The 13943-nt window shown below is 37.5% G+C and overlaps 1 protein-coding gene across 7 annotated transcripts in view; it reads left to right on the top strand.

Annotated features, from left to right (window-relative positions):
- Positions 1–13943, top strand: part of SPATA17 (spermatogenesis associated 17) — a 231316-nt gene that overhangs the window by 17956 nt on the left and 199417 nt on the right. For 4 of the 7 annotated variants that reach the window (XR_008509902.1, XM_054520381.1, XM_002809449.4 and 1 more), the window contains exons 2-3: positions 1087–1176; positions 3300–3381. Coding sequence is in view for 3 of the 7 variants with exons in the window: in XM_054520381.1 (XP_054376356.1) it covers positions 1087–1176; positions 3300–3381 (172 nt within the window). In the remaining 4 variants the exon portion in view is untranslated. Of the gene's footprint in view, positions 1–350; positions 402–1086; positions 1177–3299; positions 3382–13943 lie in introns of those variants that run through there. The other 3 variants (XM_054520391.1, XM_063725202.1, XM_054520388.1) reach the window with 1 other exon arrangement.

The raw sequence follows: 13943 nt of genomic DNA, 5'->3' as shown, positions 1-13943 counted from the left end.
TCACTGCAACCTCTGCCTCCCAGGTTCAAGCGATTCTTCTGTCTCGGCCTCCCGAGTAGCTGGGATTACAGGAGCCCACCACCACGCTTGGCTAGTTTTTGTATTTTTAGTAGAAACGGAGTTTCAGCATGTTGGCCAGGCTAGTCTCGAATTCCTGACCTCAGATGATCCGCCCACCTTGGCCTCACACAGTGCTGGGATTACAGGTGTGAGTCACCGAGCGGGCCTTACTCAAACCTCTTTTGTAATTTGTTACATACAGTACAAATATACAACAATAAGGAATCTTTCCTTTCTTCTATTCCTAATTGTCTAGAGTGGTCTTACACTCTTAATTATTTCCAGCAGATTTTATTGCATCATATAGTAATCTTACCATGGTGCCTTCCGTTCATTATCAGGTAATGCAACTATTTATATATTCTTTTGTGTGGTTTTTACAGTTATTTTACACTTAATCTATACTTTATGTAATCTTACTGATTTGTGTGAATTCTCCCTATATTGTACATGTCTCACATCTGGATCACTGACTTGAATTTCTTATCTCTATATAAGCCCTATGGCCCTCCCCCTGCCTCCTTTAATTAAACAGACTTTCTGAGAATTCTAGCTATTAATGGAACAGGCATTCTGTGATGGATTCATTTAACTTAGAGGCAACTCATTTAACTGATGAATGAGTGAAATATGTGCGCATTTTCATCTTGCATGATACATGTGTAGTAGCATTTAAACAGTAAATTCAAATGATTATGTTTTAAAAATAATGTCAAAATAACACATTTCTTTCTTACTCCCTAATAAAAATTACTGGCAAATTAATTAGTTGTAAAATTGGTGATTATCAAAATAAAAAAAGCAAAGCTGTTGAAAGCACATGGCTTCTCAGAGAAAGGTTAATTTTCAAAACATAGCTCATGATTTTTGAAATGCCTTATTTATTTATACTTTAATGTTATTTAAAATGACATTTGAATTTATAATTATCATTTTGGAAGAAATTAAAAATCAAGTTTAACAGGTTGACTTGCTTTAGAATTATATTAGTTACTAATGAAGTGCTTTTTAAACATTTTGTTTTAGTGTTGTAGATCCATTTAGAAAAAAGGAGAATGATGCAGCAGTTAAAATCCAAAGCTGGTTTCGAGGATGTCAAGTTCGGGCATATATCAGGTATATTGGTTTTGTCATGGAAACCTCAGATATATCATAAAAATATATTCCTTAGAAAATGTAATTTATTCATGCAGTACTCATTTCAAATAATTTTTTATTTTACTCATAATGTAGTTGATAAATTGTATGGTATTCTTTTAAAAGAAATACATAGTATTTCTGATCTTTTCTTACCAAAACTAAATTATGTTGACTGTATTGCTTTTTAAAATTCTCAATATTGGCTGGGCGCAGTGGCTCACTCCTATAATCCCAGCACTTTGGGATGCTGAGGCAGATGGATCACTTGAGGTCAGGAGTTTGAGATCAGCCTGGCCAACAAGGCGAAACCCAGTCTCTACTAAAAATACAAAAATTAGCCGGATGTGGTGGTGCACATCTGTAATCCCAGGTACTTAGGAGGTCGAGGCAGGAGAATCCCTTGAACCCAGAAGGCAAAGTTTGCAGTGAGCTGAGAAGGTGCCACTGCATTCCAGCCTGGGCAACAGAGTGAGACTCTGCCTCAAAAAAATAAAATAAAGTTCTCAATATTACAAACACACTTGCTCAGATTCCTTTTCCCAAATTCCAAAGGATCTGCAAATGACTGGGTTCGTATTTATAGCAATAAATTCATTGACTGGTAAGAAAGGGAGAAAAAGAGAAAACAGTTTCAATCTTTTCCACCATGTTGGTAGATAAAAGAAAGTGATGCATGGATGATGTCATTCTGACGGATGACATCATCCGTCAGAGACGGAAATTTGTCCCTATCTTAACTCATTCTCACTTTTTTTTTTTTCAGTGCCCAAACTTTCCCTCAGTGTCCCATCAATTCTTAAAAAATATTTTCCTGGATAAGGTAGAGGAAAATATGCCTACTCCATAGTAACTCATCAGCCCTGGAATTATCCTATGTAAAACTTTCTTATACTGTCTAGTAAGAGCTAGACATGCAAATTTAAAGTGTGAAGACAAGGCTTCTCTCTTTTTTTTTTTTTTTGAGATGGAGTTTTGCTCTTGCTGTCCAGGCTGCAGTGGAATGGCACCATTTCAGTTCACCACAACCTCTGCCTCCCAGATTCAAGCGATTCTCCTGCCTCAGCCTCCCGAGTAGCTGGGATTACAGGCATGTGCCACCACGCCTGGCTAATTTTGTATTTTTAGTAGAGACGGGGTTTCTCCATGTTGGTCAGGCTGGTCTCGAACTCCCGACCTCAGGTGATCCACCCGCCTTGGCTTCCCAAAGTGTGGGGATAACAGGCATGAGCCAAGGCGCCTGGAAGATAAGACTTCTCTTTTGGCCACTATATAAACTAAAGAACATGGTGGCAAATAGAGTATTTTTGAATTCAGCAGACTAACATGATGTTGGCTTGGATAGACTTGAAGATTACAGGAAAAGAATGAAGAGGAGAACTATTTCTTAATCTCATGAATTCTTTCTCTCTCTCTCTTTCTCCCTTTCTTTCTCTTTTTTTTGAGACAGAGTCTTGCTCTGTTGTCCAGGCTGGAGTGCAATGGCGTGATCTCGGCTCACTGCAACCTCTGACTCCCTGGTTCAAGCGATTCTCCTGCCTCAGCCTCCAGAGTAGCCGAGACTACAGGCGCACACCACCACACCTGGCTAATTTTTGTATTTTTAGTAGAGACAGGGGCGGTTTCACCGTGTTGGCCAGGCTGGTCTCAAACTCCTAAGCTCAGGTGATCCATCTGCCTTGGCCTCCCAAAGTGCTGAGATTACAGGCATGAGCCACTGCGCCCGGACCTCATGAATTATTTCTAATTGCTAATAATGATTTACATCGATAGTGCCTGGCTTATTTCTCAACATGTCACTGTGACCTGTTTTATAGTCTTAACATTCAAAAATATGTTAAAGACTAAGTATTGAAGAAGAATTGAAATTTAAGTATTGTGTAATAATAAGCCCCAAAGAAATAACAAATAGTTACCAATGCCGTTTTCTTCCACTTCTAGAAATGATTAATTCTATCCCACAATAACTTTCTACTCTTTAAAAGTGCACATAAACCTGGCTTTGAATTTGAATTCTTGAATTGTAGGAGAGTATTTTAACAAAGATTTAACTGACCTTGTTTCAGTGAAAGGATACTAATAAGCATATTTTTTTATCCTAGGCATTTAAACAGGATTGTAACAGTTATTCAAAAATGGTGGAGAAGTTTCTTAGGCAGAAAGCAATATCAACTAACTGTGCAGGTAAATATAAAATGTACATATGTTAGCATTTGAATTGTACAATATGCTGTAACTTACTTTAGTCATATTTCCATATAGTTTGGAAATTACTGATGATGAGTATTTATGTAAAGACAAAATTGGGCTTAATTTTTAGTATGAGACCTATTCTTGAAAGCATTTTCTGATATTTCCATGGAGAATTGACCCATTTTTTGGTATCCAAACTACACTGATATTATTTTTGCTTGAAGTACTTTTCACAGTATATGCATTTATACTTATTTATTGATGATTGTCTGTGCTTTGTAGATGGTGAGCTTTTTGAGAGTGGGCACTGCAGCCTACTTCCTTTTTGGATCACCAACATTTTAGGCTAATTCCTTGCCCAGAACAGGGTCAATAAATATCCTCATAAGGACGCTAAATTGATCAAAGCAAAGAATAAGACTTCTTTTGTCTTCTCTTCAGGACTTTCTGATAAATTTTGTTTCATAGGTGTAAATAAGAATTAAATAATTTAATAAATGATATATCATTCCAGAATGGTTTTTTATGGAAAGTTAAACATATTTGTGGTTATATCACACGATTAATTATTATTGGAAAGCAACAAAGATTACATGGTGCTTTTATACTAGCTATTATTTATTAAACACCTGCTATATACCAGGCATTTTGTGTAATTATTTAATTTGTATGTTAGGATGCTTATTAAAAGTAACTGTTGTACTCATTTGGCAGGCTAGGAAACTGAGTCTCATCCACTTGTCCATGAACACATAGTGGTACATTTAGTATACATAGCAACATTACAGTTGTTATAGAAGTTTTTACATTGGGCACAGTTGTCTGGTAATTGCCAAGATCCTCTGCCTAATCTCCGTAAGGACAGAGACTATGTCTCATTAGTGTTGCACTCTCAGAGCATGGTGCCTGGCATATATTAAATAGTTAGCACTTATATAGATGAATAGAAGAATGAACAACATTTCTGTTTCTACTATGCTGTGCTCACTTTACTGGTAGAAGCAAAAAATTGATACTGATTGGTCACCAGTCTGAGTATAGTATGTCTTTTTGTTTTTTTGAGATGGAGTCTCACTCTGTTCCCCAGGCTGGAGTGCAATGGCACAATTTCGTCTCACCACAACCTCTGCCTCCTGGGTTCAAGCGATTCTCCTGCCTTAGCCTTCTGAGTAGCTGGGATTACAGGCTCCAGCCACCATACCTGGCTAATTTTTTTGTATTTTTAGTAGAGACAGAGTTTCACCATATTGGCCAGGCTGGTCTCAAACTCCTGACCTCAGGTGATCCTCCTGCCTCGGCCTCCCAAAGTGCTGGGATTACAGGTGTGAGTCACCACGCCTGGCCAAACTTTTTTTTTTTTCCCTTCTCCTGTCTTGATTTTGGTTAAAAACATCATTTTAAAAAGTAACTCTTTGAATTACTCTGAAATCAAATTCCTCTATTTCTGTTTCTGCTTAACATTTTGGAAAGGAAAAATTGGAAAGAAGATGTAACTAGTAGTTACAGAATATATGCTAGGTGCCAGACCCTGTGGTAAGCATTAAATATGCAATATCTCTGAGTGTTGTACCTACCTTTTGACTCTCATTGAACTGCAGAAAGACGACAGGCTTTAGACCTGATGATGGAGGTTTAATGACTGTGGGCAAGTTATTTAATCTGTGTGGACCTTGCTTATGTCCCTTGTCTTTAAAATGAGGATAAGAATGTGTGGGAGATTTTTGTGAAAATTAAGTGAAACACTGTACGTAAAATACCCAGAACTGTGATTGGCACCTAGTCGGTGCTCAAAAATGGTAGTTTTTCATTTGTGATGCTGTTGTTAGTATTATTCACAAACTATCAAGGCAGTTTGCTTGGAGTAATATAAGTGAGAGATTTTCAAATCAGATTAGCTCCATTTTACATTTCTCTCACTTATGCGTAATCACATGATAATTTTATTATATGTGAGTGAGTGTAGTGTGTGGATAGATAGATACATAGGCATACAATTTTTATACAGTGATTCAGGAAACCTCTTACGTTTTGAAGCTTGTCTTTCTTAGAATTAGTGACAATAGAAATTAGGAGGAAAGCAAAGAAACACAAAGACAGATGTCTTTAAAGCTGTACTTATAATAAATAGGAAAGAAAAATGAAGAGGGAAAAGAGACTTTCAGGGTTTAAATGTAGATATTGGGTTCACCATCAATCCATCTAAACTGCTATTCAACTCATAACCCTAGAATCTACAACTTGATATTTTAGAATATTAAAGGTGATCAGGATAATTTTTATTTCCTTCATATTGTCTATGTCTCTGTGCTTATATACTAAAATTAATATAGTTAAATATATACTCTTCTATATTGTTGAAGAGTTAAATCTTCATGATCTTCATAAGATGCTCTTCTGAAAACAAATGAGTGTGGTTGTAGAAACAATAATTTTAAGAATCGTTGACAATGGCTGACATTGGACAGTGAGCCAATGGAAGCAGAAGTCAGATAGAAAGAAGTGTTGTAGATGTTTCCTGGGCATAATGTCATATTCTTAAACAGTGAAGAAGAGATTTGATTTTTCGTCTTTTACTTTTTCAATTTGAATGCCAGGGATTTTGGTAATAACCTTTTATCTGGTATACATACGAAAAACCCATATTTTCTATTTAAAGACATATAAAACCAAAGAATTCCATTGGCTACAGTATATATTCCATATTCTATCCAAACTTAATTTATACCATTTTAATGAAGAATTTTTATTTCATATTTGGGTCCATTTGTCTCACAGGTTTGGAAAAAATGTAATCAAATATCAGTGCTTCTTTTGTATTTGAAATTCCTATTGATGGCTTTTAAATACTATTTTTAAACATAAGTTTGCTTTCTCCACCTTCTTTCTCCCTTCCTTTTCTTCTTTCTTTCCAATTTTGACATATGATTTTTATTTATTTATTTATTCTTATTTACTTATTTATTATTTTTTTGAGACAAAGTCTTGCTCTGTTGTCCAGGCTGGAGTGCACTGGTGTGATCTTGGCTCACTGCAACCTCTGCCTCCCTGATTCAAACGATTCTCCTGCCTCAGCTTCCCGAGTAGCTGGAATTACAGGGACCTGCCACCACGCCCGGCTAATTTTCTTGTATTTTTGGTATAGACAGGGTTTAATGTTGGCCGGGCTGGTCTCCAACTCCTGCCTGCCTCTGCCTCCCAAAATGCAGGGATTACAGGCATGAGCCACTGTGCCCAGGTGGCATATGATTTTTAAAATTTATTGTGCTATCATTTACGTTCAGGCCACTTTAAAAGAAGTTTTAAATTTTGAAAAAATTTCAGATTTACAGAAAAGTTGCAAAAATAGTACAAAGAACTTCCATATATTCTCCACTCACATTTTTTAATCGAGTGAAAAAATTTGCATTATTATTTCCTCTTCTCTGTATACATTTTTCTCTATATACATTATTTTATTCATTTGACACAAAGTTACAGAAGTTATGCCCCCTTATCTCTCAATATATTGCATGCATATTGTTTACATAATCTTTTTTTTTTTTTAGACAGAGTCTCGCTCTGTCATCCCAGGGTACAAGGGTGCTATCTCAGCTCACTGCAACCTCTGCCTCCCGGGTTCAAGCGATTCTCCTGCCTCAGCCTCCCGAGTAGTTGGGACTACAGGCGCGTGCCACCACGCCTGGCTAATTTTTGTATTTTTAGTAGAGACGGGGTTTTGCCGTGTTAGCTGGATGGTCTCAATCTCCTCACCTTGTGATATGCCCGCCTTGGCCTCCCAAAGTTCTGGGATTATAGGCATGAGCCACCACACCCGGCCCTACATAATCTTATTACAATATTAAAATCAGGAAATTGACATCTGTACAAAACTATTTGCTAATGTATAGACGCTATTCATATTTTACTGATTGTACCAGTAATGTCATTTATAGCAAAAAATATTTTCCAGGGTACGAACTAGGATTTCACTTTGTAGTTAGTGTTTATTGTGTCTGTTTAGTCACCTTTAATCTAGAATAATTTTTTAGTCTGTCTTCACTTTTCATAACCCTAATATTTTTGGAGAGTACAGACTAGTTATTTTTCAGATTATTTCTCAATTTTTGCTTGCTGGTGTTTCTTCAGTGTTAGATTCTGGTTATGCATTTTTAGCAGAAATACATCTCAATACATCATATTATGATGCATATGTCATCAGTTTGTCCAGTAAATGTTGTTGACTTTGATTAAAGTAGTGTCTCTCGGGTTTCTACACTGTCAACTTACTATTTGTCTCTCATGAGGGGATATTTAAATGCTATGTATGCATCTTCTTCCTCAGTAAGCTTTTGTATGCTAGGTTTAGCATCCAATTATGATTCTTACCAGAATCCATTATTACTATAGTTCTCCAACAGTGATTTTCTAATTCCATTGTTTCTCCTACATTTACTTACCAGCATTTTGCTATAAGAGATTTTCCTCTCTCCCATTTATTTATTTATTCATGTATTTATATGAGTATGAAGGAATGGATTCCTGTTTTATTCAATGGGTGGGTTATAGTCAACTATTCTCGCTAAATGGTTTGGTGCTCAAATAGTCCTTCATTTTCTCACTAGGAGCTTCTTCAAACCAATTTTCGATAGAATCATATTACTTAACCAGGACGACCAAGAAATTAAGATATTCTGTGGAGTAACGAGCACCTTTAGTCCCATTATTTATAAGCGATTGAGGTTGTGTGTCAATGGTATGCACAAAGACAGTAGAGTATACTTATGCATATAAGACATTCCTGGGTTCGAGTGATTCTCCTGCCTCAGCCTCCCAAGTAGCTCGGATTACAGGTGCCCCCTGCCACCCCCTATGCCCGGCTAGTTTTTGTATTTTTAGTAGAGATGGGGTTTCACCATGTTGGCCAGGCTGGTCTCGAACTCCTGACCTCAGATGATCCACCCGCCTTGGCCTCCCAAAATGCTGGGATTACAGGCATGAGTCACTGCACCAGGCTGAGACCTCTTTTTAATCAAACATATAAGTTTATACATTTCAATAACTGTTTTCAAAGTAGTCACCTTGGAATGTGTATTTATTTTAATGATGCTGGGGTTGCTGATTAAAAAAATACTTTTAAAAGTTCAAATAATAAGCCACCTAAGAATATTTGTTTTGTTACTTTAGCATCTCAACTGGATTTGATCAAAAAGGGTATCACCCAGTATAATCACTAAATGATTCTCCAGATTTGGATCTAATTATTTTTTGGTTTTTTTGAAAACAAAATCAAAATATGAAGCTTTTCCTCATTTAGATTGGTTCATGATGGTTTTTAAATCTCGTAAGCTCTAAGCTCCTTGAGAATAGGTCTGATTTATGTATGTGTGTGTGTATGTATGTATGTATGTATTTATTTATTTTTGCCATTGTGTACACACTGCCTAACATAAGGCATGAAACAGAATCATAATGGAATCTTCATAAATAATTATCAAATAAGATTAAAATAGCTCCCATTTCTTGATTGCCTAGTGAAAGTGGAATATTGCATTAAGCTTTTTACATTCTTCATGTGTACGCCAACTATGGAAAGTATTACACCAACCCTATGAATATTATCACTATTTTATAGATGAAGAATCTGATGCTCAGCTTACTTCCTCAGGGACACACGCTATTGCTGTTATTACTATTACTGTTATGTGGAGAAGAGTTCAAACTCAGTTTGACCTGATTTCAAAATCCTTATATATTGAGCTGGTAGGCAATTCAATCTCAGCCCTTATTGGGGATTTTTCTCCTTTACAGGGAGTTCCTGTGAGACTTAACTAGTGCCAGCATATCAGAGATTGCTGCCTTCATGGAGCCTTCATTCAAAAGATGCCCATTGTCTAAGACGATGTGTTTGAACCTTCCAAGTTAATCCTTAGAGGACTCTATGGCTGCTGAGCCACATAAAGGGAATGGGAATTTTTACCAGAGCTGATATCCCTAGCGCTTAGAGGCCCATCTTCTCCACAGCTGTCATGCAGCTTACCCCCAGAGTTTTAGCCACCTCCGAGGAGCCATAGGAATGACAAATGCTGCATTGCTTCATTTCAGAAGGCTAATGTTCAGTTCTTTCTTAGGCATGTGGAATCTTTGCTCCTCTCTTTTCATCCTATGCCCACACCACTTCTTTTACACCTCACACTGCTCTGCCCACCTTCCACCAACATATTGCCTCAGAGCTTAGGTTTTAGAAAAACAAAGCCAGGAATGGACAATCACATGTAAATCTTCTGAAGCAACAGTGCATGAAATGATCTGCTGTTTTCTTGGGTTGGGCAGTGGGACACGAGTTGAGGATACTGTTTGAACCTCTGCACTGTCACACACTTAGTCCTAAATTAAGTTTGCTTAAATCATCATTTTCTTAATTTCTGCTGCATAATTTTTTTTGGCCTTACAGTTATATACAATAATAACAATGTCATACAGTATATGATTAAGTTATAAAATGAATGGTATAGAACAGTCATTTTAAAACTTTAGTAATAGAACCTCCTCTAACTAAAATTTTAGCAAAATTCTTAGTCCTATATGTAAAAGAGATATGATATAGTTTGAATGTTTGTCCCTGTATTAGTCTGTTTTCACGCTGCTGATAAAAACATACCTGAGATTGGGTCATTTATAAAGGAAAAGAAGTTCAATGAACTCACAGTTCCACATGGTGGGGGAGGCATCACAATCATGGTGGAAGGTGAAAGCCATGTCTTACATGGTGGCAAGCAAGAGAGAATGAGCAAAAGGAGGAAAAGCTCCCTATAAAACCATCAGATCTTGTGAGACTTGTTCCCTATCTATCAGGACAGTATGAGGAAAACTGCCCCCATGATTCAGTTATCTCCGTCTGGCCCCACCCTTGACACCTGGGGATTATTACAATTCAACATGAGATTTGGGTGGAGACATAGCCAAACCATATCAGTCCCCTCTAAATCTGATGTTGAAATATAACCCAGTGTTGGAGGTGGGGCCTGGTTGGAGGTGTTTGGGTCATGGGGGAGGATCCCTCACGAAAGACTTGGTCCCCTCCCCACAGTAATGAGTGAGTTCTCATTACTCACTCCATTAATTCATATGAGAGCTGATTGTTTAAAGGAGTCTGGCAGCTTGAACTGCTCCCTCTTGCCATGTGACATGCCTGCTCTCCCTTTACCTTCCACCATGAGTAAAAGCTTCCTGAGGCCTCACTAGAAGTGGAGCAGATGCTGATACCAGCATCTGATACCAGATGAGCCAAATTGACCTCTTTTCTTTATAAATTAGTCAGTCTGGGGCCGGGTGTGGAGGCTCACACCTATAATCCCAGGACTTTGGGAGGTCAAGGCGGGTGGATCACGAGGTCAGGAGATCGAGACCATCCTGGCTAACATGGTGACAGCCCGTCTCTACTAAGAACACAAAAAATTAGCGGGGCGTGGTGGCGGGTGCCTGTAGTCCCAGCTACTTGGAAGGCTGAGGCAGGAGAATGGCGTGAACCTGGGAAGCGGAGCTTGCAGTGAGCCAAGATCACACCACTGCACTCCAGCCTGGGCGACAGAGCGAGACTCTGTCTCAAAAAAATAATAATAATAAAAAATAATAATAAGTAAATGAATTAGTCTGTCTCAGTATTCCCTTATGGTATGCAAAATAGACCCACATAAAATATAGGCAGTGCAACTATTTTGGAAGCTAGACAAATGCAACTGCTTCATTTCTTTCCCTGTGTTTTCTATTGTCGCCTAAGCCACCAGGGCATGATTTTAAAGCCACTGATTTAATTTTCTTGACTCTGGAAGGATCTCTGGAAAGATCACACACAAAAAACCTGATGATATTAACTGCCTGGGGGGAAGAGAACTGAGTAGTTGAGGGACAGGCATGGGAGAGAGACTTCAATGTCAGCTCATACGTAGTGTTTGAATTTTAAACAATGTGAATGTATTATCTGTTAAATAAATTAATTTAAAAAGAAAGTCAATTTAAAGGAGACTTTGCCCATCAAAACACACACACACACACACACACACACACACACACACACACAAATAGAGGTAATAAGTATTCAGGTGGGAAGTCAACATAGGCTCTGAAGGTGAAGGAAATGACACTTGAGCTAACCCTTGGGAAGAAAACATGAATGAAATTTTGAAATTAGGAATGAGCATAACATATACAGAAAAAATTAGATAGTTGCTCTAAATTATGCAAACAGAAGGTTGGTAAGGAGTTCAGTGTGACTTTTATAAAATAATTTTATATTAATATATTTTTAAAGGATTTTTTATTTAAAAATAGTTTTTACAATCATTGTCTCATTATGTCATGAGCAATGGTTCTGTTAAGAAGAATGTGCAGGTGGTATCTGTTTTATAGATGAAGAAATTGGTACTCAGGGAGATTAAATGATGTGCCTAGGGTTCTCAGCTCCTGATCCATATATACCTATATAGATCCACATACTAAATACTAAACATCTTCTCTGGATGTCCCTCAGGTGGCCCAAATTGGCTCGTCCTGTTTTTCAGGTAAATAGTACTGCAATTCAACCAGAAATTGAACCCTGAGAAACAGTCATCCTAGACTCTCTACCACCTCTTGTTCCCTACCCCACCTTCTATTGGTCATCAAATCATTTTTACTTTCCCTCTTAAAAGCCTCTTGATTCCAAACTAAACTGCATCATTTTACTGCCATGCCTGTAGCCCTCCTTCCCATAGCATACAATGTAAAGTCCTTGCTTTTTAACATGACATGTGAGGTCTTCCGTGGCCTTACCATTGCTTCTTATCTAATGTCACTTCTTGCTATACTTATATAAATATGCTTTAGTCATATTCAACCACTTGCCATTGCCCAAATATGCAGTGTCCTTATCACCCAAAGATTTTTGGCAGATGCTGTTCCCTCTGCCTGGAATGCTTTTCTTCACTCTAACATGCCTCTCATTGGTCTGATTTCCTACGTATCCCTCAAGACTTTACTTGAAGATCAACTTTTCCTAATCTTAGTAGAAAGTAAAATTCAGGAATACTGAAAATATTAATTTTGTCTTCTTAAATGCTTGTCGTGTAGGCATTTGTCTCACTGATACATTTGTTTATTTACATCTCTCTCATTTGATTGGAAGCTCCTGAGTAGCAGTGATGAGTCTAATTATATTCAAAAATATCCCAGTGACTGACACATAAAAGGCCTACTGAAATTTTTACCAACTGAATAAATAAATGATTCACAGGGATACAAGTTGGAAGATGTTTGCTATGGCCAACGTAGATGATGATTAACATCAGTATGTGCCAGGGTGGATTGTATTCTTGTTCAAAATTAGTCATCCCATCTCCCCTTCTTCATAAAAAGGATGATTCATACTCATCCCACCGATGTGGGGCTTGGCTATGTGTTGTGAGCGGATGGGATATATGCCACACCCAAATTGAAGCTTTAAAGAGGTGTTCTCGGTCTTTCCCTCTGGCAAAAGAATGGCATACCTTAGATCCAGCTTGCTCCTTCAGCCTTAGGGCTAAGACAAAGAGATGTGTGAGACATAGCTACAGGGAACCTTAGCTCACATGTAGTGTGAGTAAGAAATAAACTTTTGTTGTTTTGCAACCTACTGTGATAGTTGTATTTTTATCTCAGCAAAGCTGATTGATAGTTATAATGATAACGAAAGCAAGGATGTTTATAAGAAACATTCTGAATGGGTTACTCGGTTATGCTTACAAAAAGATGTTTGGAGCTTTTGGAGTTTGTGATGATGTTAGGACACCTCCATGTGGTGATATCTTGTAAGGCGATGGTGCAAACTCAGCAAAATCTCTGGCACATCAAAATTAGAACTCAGCAAATATTTGTTAAACCAAGCTATTGAATGGGAGCTTAGATTAAAGATCAGCACTGGAGATAAAAGTTCTAGATCCATAGTTATAGGATGACAGGATTTTCTACCTAATGAAAAAAGTATGTGAACAGTACAGAATGGTGTCTAAGAATTGAGGCTTGTGGAATGCATTAGGTAGGATTTAGGAAGAGGAAAGGGAATTAAAAATAAGAATAAACAGGAAAACAGAGTGATGTTATATCACAGGAATTAGAGGAGGAAACTTATAGGAAACTTGGAGTTGTCAAATGTGAAGTTCAAGCAGAAAGAGGACTGTGAAAAGATAGAAGTTCTGGGATCTCTTTAGTGAGGAAAGTCAACTTTCCTCAAAATTCTCCTATACCAAATGTTTCTATCCAGCTTTTAAATAATTCTTATGGTGACATCAAATAGCTTATCAAGTCCTAAAGGGTCATGTGCTCTGCACTACAGTGACTTCATTAACCCACAATAATAGAGCTATTCCAGTCTTGTTTTGTGATTTGTTTGCCTCTTTTTTGCTTCCTGTATGACTGTTGCTTTTGTTTTTCTTTTCAACTTCCATTTTAGGCCTTTCTGCTGACTTTCATGCTGCTATATCTAGCAACATAACCCAAATTTGCCTATCTTAGGGGTACAGAACTGTTGGGTCACAACTGTGAAAATTCTTTCCTATTATTGA

The sequence above is a fragment of the Pongo abelii genome, chromosome 1, assembly GCF_028885655.2.
Source record: "Pongo abelii isolate AG06213 chromosome 1, NHGRI_mPonAbe1-v2.0_pri, whole genome shotgun sequence".
Classification (NCBI taxonomy): domain Eukaryota; kingdom Metazoa; phylum Chordata; class Mammalia; order Primates; family Hominidae; genus Pongo; species Pongo abelii.
This window is presented reverse-complemented; position numbering and strand designations above follow the sequence as displayed.